The sequence below is a fragment of the Lithobates pipiens genome, unplaced genomic scaffold (assembly GCF_037356315.1).
Source record: "Lithobates pipiens isolate NorthernLeopardFrog02 unplaced genomic scaffold, aLitPip1_a1.2 Scaffold_27, whole genome shotgun sequence".
In the NCBI taxonomy this organism is placed as follows: domain Eukaryota; kingdom Metazoa; phylum Chordata; class Amphibia; order Anura; family Ranidae; genus Lithobates; species Lithobates pipiens.
Window position 1 is genome coordinate 218,972,792 of NW_027507788.1, and position 17,643 is coordinate 218,990,434.

The 17,643-nt window shown below is 44.8% G+C and overlaps 1 protein-coding gene across 1 annotated transcript in view; it reads left to right on the plus strand.

Annotated features, from left to right (window-relative positions):
- Window positions 1-56: 56 nt before the first annotated feature.
- DFFB (DNA fragmentation factor subunit beta) overlaps window positions 57-17,643 on the plus strand; it is a gene marked incomplete in the record, with an annotated part of 18,271 nt that continues 684 nt past the window's right edge. The window contains 5 exon segments of the mRNA XM_077458279.1: window positions 57-310; window positions 2,751-2,880; window positions 6,369-6,548; window positions 11,255-11,334; window positions 13,677-13,847. Coding sequence (XP_077314405.1) covers window positions 107-310; window positions 2,751-2,880; window positions 6,369-6,548; window positions 11,255-11,334; window positions 13,677-13,847 — 765 coding nt within the window.

Consider the following 17,643-nt stretch of genomic DNA (forward strand, 5'->3'; position numbering starts at 1 on the left):
AGGGTGTATGCGTTCCGTGCGTACCGCCTCCATGGGGTGGTGCGCGTGCGTAATGGGTGTACTCCCTATGCATGTCTACCGTGAATTCTAGGGGAAGGCAGCGCGCATGCTCCAACCTATACTTCACTGGATACAATGTAACAAGGAGAGGAAATGTTTATGTTATTCCACCGATAATATGGGCGGAAGGGTCTCCTCCGAGAAACACATGAGAATATTCAAAATCAGGAGACTGAACGGTGCAGAGAAGTATGGAGTGGCCTGCAGGAGCCTGAGAGAGCTGAGAGAGAAGGGGGGCGAGAAGCTGCAGGTACAGGCTGGGGGCTGGGAGGGTGCTTGTGTGTATATGTATGTATGTGTATATATATGTATGTGTGTATATATATATATATATATATATATATATATATATATATATATATATATATATATATATATATATAGTATTATAATTTTTAATAATGATAATTTACATTGCCCCTCCCCCCAATATAAAGCTATTACTTTATATATATGTGTGTATGTGTGTATGTGTGTGTATGTATATATATATATATATATATATATATATATATATAATATTATTCTCATGTAATATATAATAAAACTCACATGATGTCATAACCACTTGCTGACCTTTTCTGCCATTTTTTATTATTTACAGATTTAGATCAGTATTTTTTTGCTATAAAAATTACTTAGAACCCCCAAACATTATACATTTTATTTTTTTTTATTTATTTTTTTAGCAGAGACCCCAGAGAATAAAATGGCGACTGTTGCAATATTTTTCATCGCACAGTATTAGCGCAGCGGTTTTCCAAACGCAATTTGTGTTAAAAAAAAAAAAAATACACTTTAATGAATTTTTTATTGCAAAAAAAAAAAAAAAAAAACCCCCCCAGTGTATAATCCAAGTTTTGTGTAAAATATTAAAAAAGATATTATGTAGAGTAAATAGATATCTAACATGTCACTCCTTTAAAATTGCGTCTGCCCGTGGAATAGAGACAAACTTCGATACTTAAAGCGGAGCTCCACCCAAAAGGGGAGGCTCCACCTTTTTGCTCCCCCCCCCCCTCCACTGCCACATTTGGCAACTTTCTGGGGGGAGGGGAGAGCGGGTACCTGTTTTTGACAGGTACCCCGTCCCCACTCCCGGGAGGCTGCCGCAGCGAGGTTTCCCCCCGAAGTTCAGCGCCCCCCTACTCATTCCCCCGATGCCATGGCATTAACAAAGAGCAGCGCTCTCCGCGCATGCGCTGTAGGGAACCGGCTGTGAAGCTGCTAGGCTTCACTGCCGGACTCCCTTACAAGGAATGGTGGCGGCAGCACCTGAGAGCCGATTAAAAAATCATCTGGGGGGCCGACATCACGGGATCCCTGAACAGGTAAGTGACTAGGTCCGCGATCTGGCACGTCCAGGTCCGGCGCACACACGTGTGCCACCGCTGTCCCGCTCTTGGGGAGCCAATCGGTGGATCGTCTGCCGGGACCAGCTGATCATTCAGGAGATAGGCAGACCGCCATTCTGTGTCAAGGAAGACCGTGATCTGTATGCGCAGACTATAACATTTTTGTCGGCTGTGAACACAACGTCCGATTTTTGTTTAATTCGATTTAAAAATCGTAAGAGCGAGACCACGCATGCTCAGAAACGAACAAACGAATACATACAAAATTATGCAACACTTGACGCCACTTCTGAAGTTGTATTCTGTCGTATGAAAATTTTCGTATGGGGAGTAACCTCTTCACTTTCCACATGCAACAAAAAAAGGACAAACATTTATTAAAAAATCTTATCGTGTGTACGAGGCTTTAGGAAGCACTCCCAGGGGATACAGTTAACCCATTGATTGATTGCCCCTGATGTTAGCCCCTTCCCAACCAGTGTCGTTAGTACAGTGACCGTGCATATTTTTAGCACTGATCACTGTATTGGTTTCATTGGCTCCCACAAGGTGTCAGTTGGCATCCGATTTGTCCGCCGCAATGTCGCAGTCCCGCTATAAGTCACTGATCGCTGCGATTCAGGGCCGTCTTGCTGAGTGGGCACTGCCCAGAGGCCCCAGGTTCCATCAGAGCCAGACAAATAGAAGTAGCAGTGGGATGAGGGAGTCAGGCTTAGCGGGCACAGGCTCCACCCACTACAGAAAACTCCAGGAAGGGGTGGAGACAAATTCGGTCACCATGCACAAGAAGAGAGAGAGAATGCAGATGTGGGAGTGGCCTAGCTGTTCTACCCACTATAGGCTGCCTGCAGAAAATTACAAGAGGTGACAGAGCTGTGGGAGGGGCCTTACAGGCTCCACCCACTACAGAAAACTCCAGGAGGGGGCGGAGACCAGACCAGTCACCCTGCACAAGGAGAGAGGGCAGCATTGGGCAGTCTTTATCACACTCATACTGGATTATTACACAGATCTGAGGAAAATAAACAAACATCATCGCAATTCCAGAAGACGCCACATGACCAATACGGGGGAGATTTACCAAAACTGGTGCATTAAGAATCTGGTGCAGCTCGGCATGGTAGCCAATCAGCTTCTTCAATTAAGCTTTAATACTATAACGATAAAACCTGGAAGCCGACTGGTTTCTATGCAGAGTTGCACCAGATTTTGTACTCTCCAGCTTTAGTAATTCTCCCCCCTATATGTATAGCCCCGGAGTTCACCTTTAATTGAGATTCCTCATTGCAGTAGCGGTATGAAGGGTGACCAGAGTGTTCTCTTTTCTGCTTGCAGCTCCCCATTAGGAATACCCGGGTGTGTCTGTATGAAGACGGGACAGAGGTGAGCGATGATGACTATCTGAGGTCTCTCCCAGTAAACACGGAACTCGTCTTCCTGACTGATGGTCAGACATGGAAGGGAAGTAAGTCTCGTCCATTCTAAGTGATATTCATGGGGGGGGGGGGAGTTCACCTTTTAGGTGTAATGTGGACCAATGAGTTCAGTCCAGCCAGGGAGTCGGAAAGTAAAAGTTCCACAAAACTAGAACCCTCCCAGGGGTTCCACCATCACAACACAAACACAGAACAAATCCATAAAGTGGAACTCTCAAGCAACAGTGACTATTTGTAATCCCTATGCTGCTATCATTAGTAAATGGAAAAGTATATCATGTTTACTTGTTTTATACTTTTTGTTTAATGTTTCTTCAGATGCTTTCTTGCCTAGGCAAATGGTGTTGTACATCCCAGGAGTTTTTAGGAGGGAAGGAGGGGCTTTCTCAGCTAAGCACACTCTCTTGCCTGCATGCCTGAGCTAAGGGCAGGTGTATTCCAGGAAGTAAATCCTACATGAATCATTTGCCCTTGCTCAAGATGGCCATGGCCAGAAATGTTGGGGGGGGGGGGGGGGTCAAAGTGATTTCTCAGCAAACAATAAAGCATGGAGACATGGGTGGGTGGAGACATGGAAGGATAGACGGGCGGAGACATGGATGGGTGGGGACATGGAAGGATGGGTGGGGACATGGAAGGATGGATGGGTGGGGACATGGAAGGATGGATGGGTGGAGACATAGATGGGTGGGGACATGGATGGGTGGAGACATAGATGGGTGGGGACATGGATGAGTGGAGACATGGATGAGTGGAGACATGGATGAGTGGAGACATGGATGAGTGGAGACATGGATGAGTGGAGACATGGATGAGTGGAGACATGGATGAGTGGAGACATGGATGAGTGGAGACATGGATGAGTGGAGACATGGATGAGTGGAGACATGGATGAGTGGAGACATGGATGAGTGGAGACATGGATGAGTGGAGACATGGATGGGTGGAGACATGGATGGGTGGAGACATGAAAGGATGGATGGGTGGAGACATGGATGGGTGAGACATGAAAGGATGGATGGGTGGAGACATGGATGGGTGAGAACATGGATGAGTGGACAGAGACATGGATGGACGGAGACATGGAAGGATGGATGGGTGGAGACATGGAAGGGTGGGGACATGAAAGGGCAGATGGGTGGAGACATGGCTGGATGGAGACCTGGAAGGATGGATGGAAGGGCGGATGGGTGGGGACATGGAAGGATGGATGGGTGGGGACATGGATGGGTGGGGACATGAAAGGGCAGATGGGTGGAGACATGGATGGATGGAGACCTGGAAGGATGGATGGATGGGGACATGGAAGGGCGGATGAGTGGGAACATGGATGGGTGGGGACATGGAAGGATGGATGGGTGGAGACATGGCTTTTAGGAAAAAACTCAAGACCTTCCTCTTTTAGCAGATGATCAAAGCTCGCCACAGCACCTAGAGGCGATTCAGTTCGCATTGTGCGCTATATAAGTATTTCATTCATTCATTCATGGATGGGTGGGGACATGGATGGATGGGTGGAGACATGGATGGGTGGGGACATGGAAGGAAGGATGGGTGGAGACATGGAAGGATGGATGGGTGGGGACATGGAAGGATGGGTGGGGACATGGAAGGAAGGATGGGTGGAGACATGGATGGGTGGGGACATGGAAGGGTGGGGACATGGAAGGATGGATGGGTGGGGACATGGATGGATGGAGACCTGGATGGATGGGTGGAGACATGGAAGGGCGGATGGGTGGAGACATGGATGGGTGTGGACATGGAAGGATGGGTGGGTGGAGACATGGATGGGTGGGGACATGAAAGGGCAGATTGGTGGAGAGACATGGAAGGATGGATGGGTGGGGACATGGAAGGATGAATGGGTGGGGACATGGAAGGGCGGATGGGTGGAGACATGGAAGGACGGATGGGTGGGGACATGGATGGGTGGAGACTTGGAAGGATGGGTGGGGACATGGAAGGATGGGGATGTTTGATTTGAATATTAAAAATGAATGGCATGGCATGGGGAGTATAGGGCGGCTTAGCAGGTCTTTTGGCCTCTTTCACAGATATAACATTGCTGATGGGGGGACTAGGGCGTGCAAGTAGCTGGTCTTACCTAGGTCACAAAATAGTCTAGCACCGGCCCTGAGTACATCTAACATTGCCCCTTCCCTTGTAAAATCTAGCATGTGTGCAATGTGCAAGCGTGTGAGAACAGGTCCACACTGGTTTTCTGGTGCTAGGAGTCCAATTTACCTTGCACACACACAGCCTGCTAGTCTCGGTAAAGCCTGGACATGGGGCAGAGGCTTCTTCCCTCCCAAATCTCTTCGAAGCTTTGGACTCCAGAATCCAATCTAGGTGTTATAAATCCTGAGAAAACAGAAAAAGCCATTTTCTCTGCTCAAAATAGACATTCTGGAGCCCCTCAATCAGCATCAATGAGAGTCCTGAGTGCCGTTTAGCTCAGTGGCAGAGCCTAGCGTGGTCACAGGGGTTATACTGATTGTGAGCTCTTTGGAATTGTCCTTGCATCACAGACAGGAACTCCTCTGATCACCCTCGTGTATCATGATGGATCACCCATGTCCCAATGTTCGCTCTGTGACACCGGGGGCTAAAATAACATAATGAGCCGAGTGTCACCATACACACAATACCCAGTGACTTGCACCTTCACTCTCTGCTTCCTATGAATGCAGCTGCAGCATCTGGTCAGTCTAGACCCTATATTGTCTTTCTTACTAATGCCTCTGTGTAGAACATCTCATATACATAAGGAAAGCTGGACAGATGGGTTCTCTGACATAAGATCAGTGGAAGATAAATTCAGCTTTGTCATGGGGGGGGGGGGGGGGGTCACCGCCTCTTGTGTGTTTTTTCTTTCTGGTGGTGCCCAGAGCCAGTTCCAAGCAACTGGACCACAATGGATCAACTCAAGAAAATTCCCAGTGAAGGAGGATTATTGCTATTTTTCACATTGAGTTCCCTGTGGGACAAGGTACATGTAGCACATTGTCCCATCTGCTTTATTGCTCTGGGTGTTGTGCTCAGGGCAACTGCCCCTCCTTCCCCCCGCGGCCCTGTTGATGTCATAATGCAGTGAGAATGATTTGAGAGGTGGTAAGAATCAATGTAGACCTACACAATTCTATACTGAGAGTACAGTATGATGGAAACCAGCTTTGTAACCAAGTAAAGCGAGGGGATGGAAATTCAGAGGAGGTGCAAGGATGGGGGATGGTAAGGGGTTCCCGGGATGTTGAAGGCAGGTGGATGGCCTGGCCCAGTCCCAGGTCTCCAGTTAGTGTGTCCCGAGATAATAAGGCTATTGAGGTTCCACCATTGTACTATTGAAGCCAGTGGAGTAACTTTACTATTTTTTGACTGTTTTTTTTTTTTTCTCCTTTTTACTTTTTTTCTTTCCTTATTGGACCCAAAGATCTTTGAACTGAGTCTAATGGTAAATCCGGCTCTGATTGTTCTCACAAATTTTGCTTTTTGTCTCCCAAAAATGTTGTCGCAGGCATTGATTGGTTGCTGAATTCGTTTTACACAAGTCTGGCCGATGTCCCTGAAGCGGCCCGGAAGCTTCTATTGGATGAGCAGGCTCCCAAGACTCAGAAGATTCTGATTGACTTTGTCCAAAACCTAAATGAAAATATTGCGGCAGAACGCCGTGCGGAAGATGAGCCGTGGTTTGAAGGTTAGTCGATGGCTGATCTGTGAAAGATTGAACTCGGGTAGAGTTGGACTAAATATATAGAGACCTATAGGGTGTTTGGAGTAACTTCAACCCCTCCCCCACTTCTCTCTATAACTGAGTTCTGCACAAAAAAAAACAAAAAAACCCATACATGCCCATTAATCCATCACTAAACACCTAGTTCCTTACCGCCATCTTCTTCTAATGTCATCAGGGGGACACCTGTATCTTCCAGGTTCTTGACACGTCATTCGCAGGAACAACAGGGTATTGTGTGGGATTATAACGGTGCCAAAAATAGAATGACGCTATATATAAAACATATCAAGTTTATTCACAAAAAGTTAAAAATCGATTCAATAAAGTGTGTGTGTGTGTGTGTGTGTGTATGTATGTGTGTGTATATATATATATATATATATATATAATATATAATATAATATTATATTGAAGAAGCCAACCCTGGTGAAACATGTTGCGATCAAACACCACGCTATGACCATCCACTTCATGAACACCAATGAGAGATAGATATATATATATATATATATATATAATATATTTTCTCTATCTCTCATTGGTGTTCATGAAGTGGATGGTCATAGCGTGGTGTTTGATCGCAACATGTTTCACCAGGGTTGGCTTCTTCAAGGTTAATTAAAGTTAAAGACCACCATTAGTCAAGAGACCAGAAGACCACCAATGAGTCACCAGAATCGTCCACCCCTCTAGGGAGAGGAGCTCTGTGTGACCACAGGGAACACAAAAGGAGCAAGTCCAAGATGTGGTTTAAACAGGAGACATTACGAGATATTATTAAAAATATTGGATTTTTGTGAGGGGGTAGGAGGGGAATGAGAGATAGTGGGTGGGGGAGGGTGCAGGTCCTCAGACATGAAAGGCCCAAAAGGCTCTTTACATATATTGTACATTCTCATCAGTCCCTGCCCCCAGGGAGCTTACAACATACAGTCCCTATATCACGTATGTACATATATGGGAGGAGCGACGTGCTGATGTCACCGCATACCACGCTGTACCCGGAAGACACGGGCAACGTCTAAGGGCCGGCTTGTTGATTTTACTAGAATCGCTTTTATGAAAAGAACGTTTGTAAGTGCGATACTTTTTTTAAAATTTAAAGCGGTAGTAAACCCGCATTTTTTTTTTTTTTTTTTTTTTTTTTTTTTTTTTAAAAACCTGCAAAGCAAAAGGCATAATGAGCTAGTATGCACCGCATACTAGCTCATTATGAAATACTTACCTTAGAACGAGGCCCCGACATCTCGCCCGATCCACGCCGAGGAAGCCGACATGCTCCCTCGGCGTCTCTTCCGGGTATCGCGGCTCCGGCGCTGTGAGTGGCCGGAGCCGCGATATCGTCACTCCCGCGCATGCGCGCGGGAGATTTAAATCCGGCCGGACGAGCGCTGCCGGATTTTCGCGGAGAGAACCCCCTTGTGCGCATGCGCCGCTGCAGTCAGCGGCGCATACCGAGGGGAATATCTCCTAAACCGTACAGGTTTAGGAGATATTTTTTTTACCTACAGGTAAGCCTTATTATAGGCTTTCCTGTAGGTAAAAGTTAAAAAAGTGGGTTTACTTCCACTTTAATAAATGGTTTGTGTGAGAGTTACACTATGGAGGCTTTTCTGTTTTCTATATGGGGGAGAAATGCAGCCTAGAACACCTTGTTATCATCTGGAACGCAAGTGTGGAGACCATCCTCCTGATTCATAAAGTGAACCCCTGTCTGTGAAGGGAATTCTATGCTTTTGGAGATCTCCCTAAAGAGAGATCCCAGAATCTGGTAAGCGACAGTATGAATAGTGGTGGAGGATCTTCTCTTTGGAACTTGTCACTATTTCTTGGGTGTCCATTTTGAGTGATGTCACGATCAACCGATTATTAAGGATTCATCTTTATTTGGTGGACTTTATTTAATTCTTTGGACTTTTTTTTTTTTATTTTTTTTTTTTATTTTTTTTCGTGATTATACTATTCATTTATTATCTCAAATTAACAATTTGGTTTGTCTTTGAAATATGGTATTTCACTGATTTGTTTTGATTTATCTCTTTAATGCCTATTAAGTTCATTTCATTTATGGGGTAATTTAGGTAAAGTTTTTTTTTTTTTCAGCGCAGCTAATAGGTTTGGAATGAGTATGTACATATATGCTAGGTGCAATTTAGACAGCAGCCAGTTAACCTTGTCTTTGGAGTGTGTGAATAAAACCCAGGCAAGAACAGGGAGGACATGCAAACTCCATGCAGATAGTGTCCTCCTGGTTGGGATTAGAACCGAGGATTCTATTGCTTTGTGCATAATACAGAATACCTCATTTCTACCTGACCAGCACAAAGATACCCTGGGGATGTTCAGGGGTTTTGTAGCACCCCTTATCTCCAGGTCATTGTATTCCCCTCCCATGTGAAGATGATGGAGGCGACCTCTCCCTTATTGGCTGTGAGATCTGTAAACATGCATGCTGGAGCTCCCACATTCTCTGCAGGACGGGGGATGATAAGGTTGGGGGGTATGGCTACCTCATTACAGGCAAGGTCTTCTATCTCACTAGGTGGGTTGCTAACCATACAAGATTGTGTGTGTGTGTGTGTATATGTGTCAATGCAAGAGATCCGTTATCAGCCCGCAGAGCACTTCCATCAACTCACCTTTCCAGCACAGCAGCACTTTTGATTGCTCATGTCATAAATCCGTAGCAGCCTCTCAGCATAGGATGCTGGGGAGATTTAGTTTTTGTCCCCTTCCATGATCAAGGGAGCAGCAATCGTTTGTCCCGGTCTGGTAATGGTTTCACAAGCTGGGAGTTTGATTTCTTCCCCCTGCCTCTGGAAGAAGCTTCCAGAGCTTAGGAAGATACAAATAACCAGCCTGAATATTTATCATGCTTCCGACAATCCCTGGAAAGGAGTGCCCAGAAGGGGGCTGGAATGGTAATAAATATCCTGAAGCACTGAACAGGTGGGTTCCAGAGCCTGAGGACAGCAGCACCTCTGGAAGCCACATCAGGAGAAGAAAACCAGGTGGCCCATGGACTGTACAGCTACTCTAGAGGCCTCAGTGGTGTGGGGGCTGAGGGGCCTGGATGGACTTTGCATGGAGCCTATTGCAGAACCTCAGCACAGGGGATGTGGTCTGGAGAGGTGCTGTCTCACTCAATGAACAATGTCCATAGGCAGCTGGCAACTGTCCTGGGGACTTGTGAGAAAACCTGACACATGTGGGGACCATTAACTGATCCCTGTGACTGTGCAGTGTTCTGGAAACTGCACTGGGTGCCAGTAGTTGTGCATCCACACCAGGTAACCAGATACCATAAAGGTTTGCCCCATGGTCTTCAGCTATGAGGCCTTAGTTCAACACCCACTAATATTCAAGGAGAAGACCTCTAATCATTGAGTGCTGAATGTTTTGGCGTGTCCCGTGCCCTAACCCCTCTCCTGTTTAAAGTTCCTCTAGCAAAAAAAATACAAAAAAGACATCCCCTAGATCAGTGATTCTCAACCAGGGTTCCATGGAACCCTAGGGTTCCTCCAGAGGTTACTAGGGGTTCCTTCAGCATTGGGCCATTTCTGCCTCTCAGATAAGTTCCCACCAACACCATTGATCTTTTTAACTATCTGTAAGGAGGTAATTCTTCCCACTGACCACAAGTGTAAGGACCATTCTTCCCACTGACCACAAGTGTAAGGACCATTCTTCCCAATGACCACAAGTGTAAGGACCATTCTTCCCAATGACCACAAGTGTAAGGACCATTCTTCCCAATGACCACAAGTGTAAGGACCATTCTTCCCACTGACCACAAGTGTAAGGACCATTCTTCCCACTGACCACAAGTGTAAGGACCATTCTTCCCAATGACCACAAGTGTAAGGACCATTCTTCCCAATGACCACAAGTGTAAGGACCATTCTTCCCAATGACCACAAGTGTAAGGACCATTCTTCCCAATGACCACAAGTGTAAGGACCATTCTTCTCAATGACCACAAGTGTAAGGACCATTCTTCCCAATGACCACAAGTGTAAGGACCATTCTTCCCAATGACCACAAGTGTAAGGACCATTCTTCCCACTGACCACAAGTGTGAGGACCATTCTCCCCAATGACCACAAGTGTAAGGACCATTCTTCCCAATGACCACAAGTGTAAGGACCATTCTTCCCACTGACCACAAGTGTAAGGACCATTCTTCCCAATGACCACAAGTGTAAGGACCATTCTTCCCACTGACCATCACACTAATGTATTATGAGTTGTAGATTTCTCATTTTTAGCAGGGGTTCCCCCGAGACCGGAGAACTATTTCAAGGGTTCCTCTGTTTTGAGAAGGTTGAGAAAGGCTCTAGACTGATCCATTGGAACTGGTGTGAATGGACGGGTGTTTGCAGGGACGGGCAGCCGCTGTGCTTGTAGGGAAGATCCAGTTTATATCAGAGACCCCTACAAGGGTAACACTGCAAATCTTTTCAGGGAGAAATCTGGAAGCGTCCACTGGTGAAGTCCTTCAAAATATTAGTTGCCCGTCTTCAATATTTCCGAGTCACATGCAGATGAGAAAGTTGGAGTAAAGTCAGATCTTACTGTTTATCTCAATTAAACTGCTGGTGATAATATAGAAATAGAAGCTACAAAGGCACCAAAATCCACATGTTTCTGTCTTTTATATTTCTCAGGCATAGAATCTCGGTTTAAGAACAAGTCCAGTTATATGAGGTTCAGATGTGAGAGCCGGATCCGGGGTTACATGAAAGAGGTAAATCTATGTACAGTGCCTTGAAAAAATATTAATATCCCTTGAAATTTTCCACATTTGTGTCATGTTGCAACCAAAAACTTAAATGTATTTTATTGGGATTTTTATGTGATAGACCAACACAAAGTGGCACATAATTGTGAAGTAGAAGGAAAAGGATAAATGATACAAATATGTGTGTGTGTGGGGGCATTTGTATTCAGCCCCCTTTACGCTGATACCCCTGGCTAAAATCTAGTGGAATCAATTGCCTTCAGAAGTCACCCAATTCGTTAATAGAGTCCATCTGTGTGCAATTTAATCTCAGTATAAATACAGCTGTTCTGTGAATCCCTCAGAGGTTTGTTGGAGAACCTTGAGTGGACAAAAAGCATTGTGAAGGCCAAGGAACACAGCAGACAGGTCAGGGATAAAGTTGTGGAGAAGTTCAAAGCTTGGGATATTTTTTTTTTTTTTTTTATAACCTAACCCTGCTTTAAACATCTCACGGAGCTCTGTTCAATCCATCATTGGAAAATGGAAAGAGTATGGCACAACTGCAAACCTACCAAGACATGGCCGTCCATCTAAACTGACCGGCCGGGCAAGGAGAGCATTCATCAGAGAAGAGCCAAGAGGCCCATGGTAACTCTGGAGGAGCTGCAGAGATCCACAGCTCAGGGGGGAGAATCTGTCCACAGGACAACTATTAGTCGTCTCTCCACAAATCTGCCCTTTATGGAAGAGAGACAAGAAGAAAGACATTGGGGAAAGAAAGTCATAAGAAGTCCTGTTTGTAGTTTGTGAGAAGCCATGTGGGGGACACAGCAAACATGTGGAAGAAGGTGATCTGGTCAGATGTGTGGTTGAAAACGAACACTGCACACCCTGAACACACCATCCCCACCGTGAAACATGGTGATGGCAGTATCATGTGGTGGGGATGGTTTTCTTCAGCAGGGACAGGGAACCTGGTCAGAGTTGATGGGAAGATGGATGAAGCCAAATACAGGACAATCTTAGAAGAAGACCTGTTATGCCGTGTACACATGACCAGAGCAAAGGTCCGACGGAACAAATCTGATGGACAATTCGATCGTGTGTGGGCTTCATTGGACCTTTGCTGTCGAAAAATCAGACTGACTTTAGATTTAGAACATCTTTAAAATTTTTCCGACTGACTCGCGTCCGGTCGAAAAAATCAATTTTGTATGCTAGTCTGACGGACGAAAACCGACGCTAGGGCAGCTATTGGCTACTGGCTATGAACTTATGAACTTCCTTATTTTAGTCTGGTCGTACGTCATCCCGGTCGAATCCGTCGGACTTGGGTGTGCTTGTGTGTGTCCAAGTCCGTTCGTTCGGAAGTCTGCTGAAAGTCCATCGGGAAGACCATTGGACCTAGTCTGCCGGAAAGTCCGGTTGTGTGTACGCCGCATTAGAGTTTACAAAAGACTTGAGACCGGGGCGGAGGTTCACCTTCCAGCAGGACAACGACCCGAAACATCCAGCCAGAGCTACAATGGAATGGTTTACATCAAAGCATATTCATGTGTTAGAATGGCCCAGTCACAGTCCAGACCTAAATCCCATTGAGAATCTGTGGCAAGACTTGAAGATTGCTGCTCGCAGACGCTCTCCATCCAATCTGACAGAGCTTGAGATATTTTACAAAGAAGAATGGGCAGAAATGTTCCTCTCTAGATGTGCAAAGCTGGTAGAGACACCCCCAGAAAGACTTGTAGAGAAAGGGGGTTCTACAAAATATTGACTCCAGAGGGCGCCATACAAATGCTCCCCACGCTTTTTACATATTTTGTATCCTTTTCCTTCCACTTCACAATTAGGTGCCACTTTGTGTTGGTCTATCACATAAAATCCCAATAAAATACATTTACGTTTTTGGTTGTAACATGAGAAAATGTGGGAAATTTCAAGGGGTATGAATACTTTTTCAAGGCACTGTATGTCCACTAATGATGGCGTATTTTTAGCAAATATATCATTTTTGATATTATTAGATTTTTTTTTTTTTTTGGGGGGGGGGGGGGATGGTCTGTCAGGTAGGCTGTATAGGGGGCCCCGTGGTTTCTAACTGACCCTGGCCATACCTATTTATCGTGCAGCATCCAATTGCACACAGTGGATACCAGGATGATCATTAGCGCCACCTAGCAGGTGTGAAGTGTCTCCGCAGTGTCAATGCGAAATGTTCATGTTTGAACGGAGAGCTCCTCTATGTCTATACTCCAGACACACTATACATTTATATGGGGGGTGATATCAGGGCAGCAGAATTTCTTGCAAAGATCCAATAATTTCCTAGCAAAGCTCAGACTGTTTTTGCACCCCCTCCTCTCCAGGTGCAGAGTTCCGCAGCCACCGTGGGCCCGGCTGCCAGGGAGGAATACGACGACCTCATAGGGGCCCTGAACAAGGAGCTGAAAAGTGCCGAGCACAATGGATGTTACTTCGACAGGACGCAGCACAAGGCCAAACGTCTGTGTACTGAGGAGGGATGGTTCTCCTGTCAGGTGAGACACGTCCGCCATATTGCTATGAAACCGCGGCGTGCGCGGGCCGTCCTTCCGTGAAAATGAAGTCTATACTTCTTTATGTAACCATTTTATTTATGTCCGGGACTTAAAATCTGTTTATCTGAATCGGTAATTGATCCTGGGTCATAGGCTGCTACCTTCAGGTGATTGGACACTGGCAAAACTTTTGGACACGCCCCCTTGGGCTTCTTCATCTAACCCTACCCACTCCTGGAGATATTTTTTGCTAGTGTCCTTAGGTAATCAGCTTTGTCCAATCACAGCCCAGAGCTCTGTGTTGACAAAAATAAAACTAGAGCTGTTTACAAAGGGAGCGATCTTTCTGTTTCTTATTCCTGCAAAGCAGGAATAAGAAACCAAGACCTCTTTAGTAAAAAAAAAAAAAAAAATCTGCAGACTCTATACACATTGTTACGCACACATTTAACTCCTTGATCACCCCTAGATGTTGACCCCTTCCCAGCCAGTGTCATTTGTACAGTGACAGTGTATATTAGTATCACTGATCACTGTATTAGTGTCTCTGGTGATGTTAGTGGCAGTTTAGTGTCAGATTGGCCGCCGCACTATCACAGTTCCACTATAAGTCAGTAAGTCACCGGCATTAATAGTATAGAAAAAAATACAAATTTCAGTATATATCCCATAGTTTGTAGATGCTATAACTTTCACACAAACCAATCAAGATACATTTATTGGGATTTTTTTTTATTTTAACCAAAGACCTGTACAAAAATACATACTGCCCAAAATCTATGAAGAAAAGTGGTTTTTAATCTCTTTTTTTTATTGGATGTTTTATACCAGAAAGTAAAAATGATTGGGTTTTTATTTTCAAAGTTTTTAGGTGTGTTTTTTTTTTTTTTTTTTTTTTTTATTTCTCGTTTTTATATAATAATAAAAAACCCAGAGGAGATTAAAGATCACCAAAAGAAAGCTTTATTTGTGTGAGAAATATAATATAAATGTAATTTGGGTACAGCGTTACATGACTGTGCAATCGTCAGTTAAAGTAGCGCAGTGCATAATAGCAAAAAATGGCCTGGTCGTGAAGGGGGGGGTAAAATCTTCCGGAGCTGAAGTGGTATTCGGCTCTTAAACTGCCTTCTACTATAACGTAGAAGCATCACATCCGGCTCGGTGTTACTTCCACAATACCGGACTTCACACGGGCACTGGATCTCCCGGTTAAGAGGAGGTGGGATGGGAAATGGGGATATAAAAAAAAAAAGATCAACAGCTTCCATATTTGTCTTCACATTCCTTGTCTGACAGTAAATGTAGCTAAAACAGGATATAAAGAAGTGAGGAAGATAAAGTGATTGATGTGAAGAAGTTGCAGAAATCTGCGACTCGGAGACCTTCCTTCAGCAGAAATCCCTTCATACTATAAGCCGCCACATTAGCATTGAAGTGCTGGTCGGTGGTGCGCGACGCCTTCTCGCAATGTTTTTTTAGCGCTCCGTTAATTCTCTCTTTGCTCCAATAAAATTCCGGTTTAATTTTCAGCTTTTTATAAACCGAGGTCAGTTCCACGTTACATCGTGCATGGTACAATGTACCGTGTCTAGTGAAGTCTGCAATCAGAGAGCGTAAAAAAAAAAGGAAAAAAAAACATCTTTTATATCGCAGACACGACAAGAGTGCTATCTATCATGTGTGACCGATCGTCCACGGTATTTAGATCAATGTTTGTAAAGGATTGGGAGGGATTGTGCATCTTCCAAAATATGAGTCGCTGGCCTGGAACAAGAGAACAGCCAGCTAAGTATGAAAAGTCTTGTGCTCCAATGTGCTCTTGGAAGGTCAGCGACTCGCTGGGTAGAGATGGCGACTTCTGGTGACCTCCCCGCAACTTCCAGCTTTTTATAATCACATCAGCAATGTCAACTCCTGTATTTCCCGAGAGGCCAAATCCAAATACAAGCACATGGAAATACAAGCTTTACCCAGTCTGGTTATTCAGGAACTCCCACCAGAACTAGATAAATACCTTATTATTTAAAAGCCTCCTCCTTCCTTTTACTTCTTCTCTCCTTCCTTTTTCCTACCTCCCGCCTTTCTTTTTTCTTCCTCCTTACTTTTACCTTTTTTCCTTCATTCCTCTCTCCTTCCTTCCTTCCTTCCTTCCTTCCTCCCTCCTTCCCTTCCTTTTGTCTTTTCTCCTTCCTTCTTCCCCTCCCCCCTTCCTTTTTTACTTTTTCCTCCCTCCTTCCTTCCTTTTTCTTCTCTCCTTCCATCATCTTCCCTCCTTCCCCCCCTCTTCCTTCATCATCATCTTCTTCCTTCTCCCTCCTTCCTTCATATTTCCTCCTTTCTCTTCTTCTTTTTTTTTTTTTTTTTTTTTTTTTTTTTTTACTTCTTCTTCCTACCTCATTCCTTCTTTCTTTTTTTCCTGTCTCCTTCCTTCTTCTTTTTTTTTTTTTTGCTCTCTCGCTCTCCCCCCTTACTTTTGCCTCCTTTTACTTCTCTTTCTCCCGCCTTCCTTTTTTTTTCTCTTCTTTCTTTTGTTTCCTCTCCTCCCTTTCTTCCTTCTTCCCCTTTTCCTTCATCCTCCTTCCTGTTACTACTTCTTTCTTCCTCCCCCTTCCTTTTTTTTTTTTTTTCTTCCCTCCTTCCTTCTTTCCTCTTCACTTCCATCCTCTTCTTCCTCTCTCCTTCCTTCTTTCATTTTTTTCTTTCTTCCTTTCTTCATCTTCCCTCCTTTCTTCATCTTCCCTCCTTTCTTCCATCTTCCCTCCTTTCCTTCATCTTCCCTCCTTTCTTCATCTTCCCTCCTTTCTTCATCTTCCCTCCTTTCTTCATCTTCCCTCCTTTCTTCATCTTCCCTCCTTTCTTCATCTTCCCTCCTTTCTTCATCTTCCCTCCTTTCTTCATCTTCCCTCCTTTCTTCATCTTCCCTCTTTCTTCATCTTCCCTCCTTTTCTTCATCTTCCCTCCTTTCTTCATCTTCCCTCCTTTCTTCATCTTCCCTCCTTTCTTCATCTTCCCTCCTTCCTTTTACTTCTAATTCCTCCCTCCCTTCTTTCTTTTTTTTTCCCCCCTCCTTTCTTTCATTCTTTTTTTTTTTTTTTTTACTCCCCCCCCCCCCCTTTTCTTTTCTTCTGCTTTTTTTCTCCCCCCTCCCTCCTTTTGCTTCTTCCATCCACCCTTCTTTCCTTTCGTTCCACCTCCCTTCTTGTTTCCTCCGACCTACTTCCTTCCTCCCTCCTTTGTTCTTTCCCAATCCTCCTTCTTTCCTCTTCCTTCCTTGTTCCTCTCTCCCACCTTTCTTCCTTCTCCTCCTTTAATTAAATAAAATACCTGGTGATCCTGCCATGGAAAGTCCCTCTCATTATGGGGTGTCGGCTCTCTCCCAGTAGTGCCCCTGTGTTTTGTCACGTGTGACTCGGTTAGGACAAAAAGTGCCCGTGTAGACACAGATTGTGCGGGAATGGCTCAGTGCTGCAGCATGCTTTCTTGTTTTTGATGTGAGGCCCGAGTTGTACTATAAAGTCTTTTTATGTATTTAGGTTGAATAATGAGCGTATTAGTGCTACCTGGTGGCTTTTTTTTTTTTCCTTTTCCAGACAAGAGGAGCTTGCTGAGATTGTGATCTTTTTTGCTCACTACAATCAGCAGTAGGGGATTAGCTGACCTCATCTGCTGCCTGGAAGTGATATCTTTGCTTCTTCGTAGTTACATAGGTTGAAAAAAAAGACACAAGTCCATCTAGTTCAACCTCTAGTTCAGTGACATGCTGAGGACTGTATTTGTTTTCTTACTTTAGGGT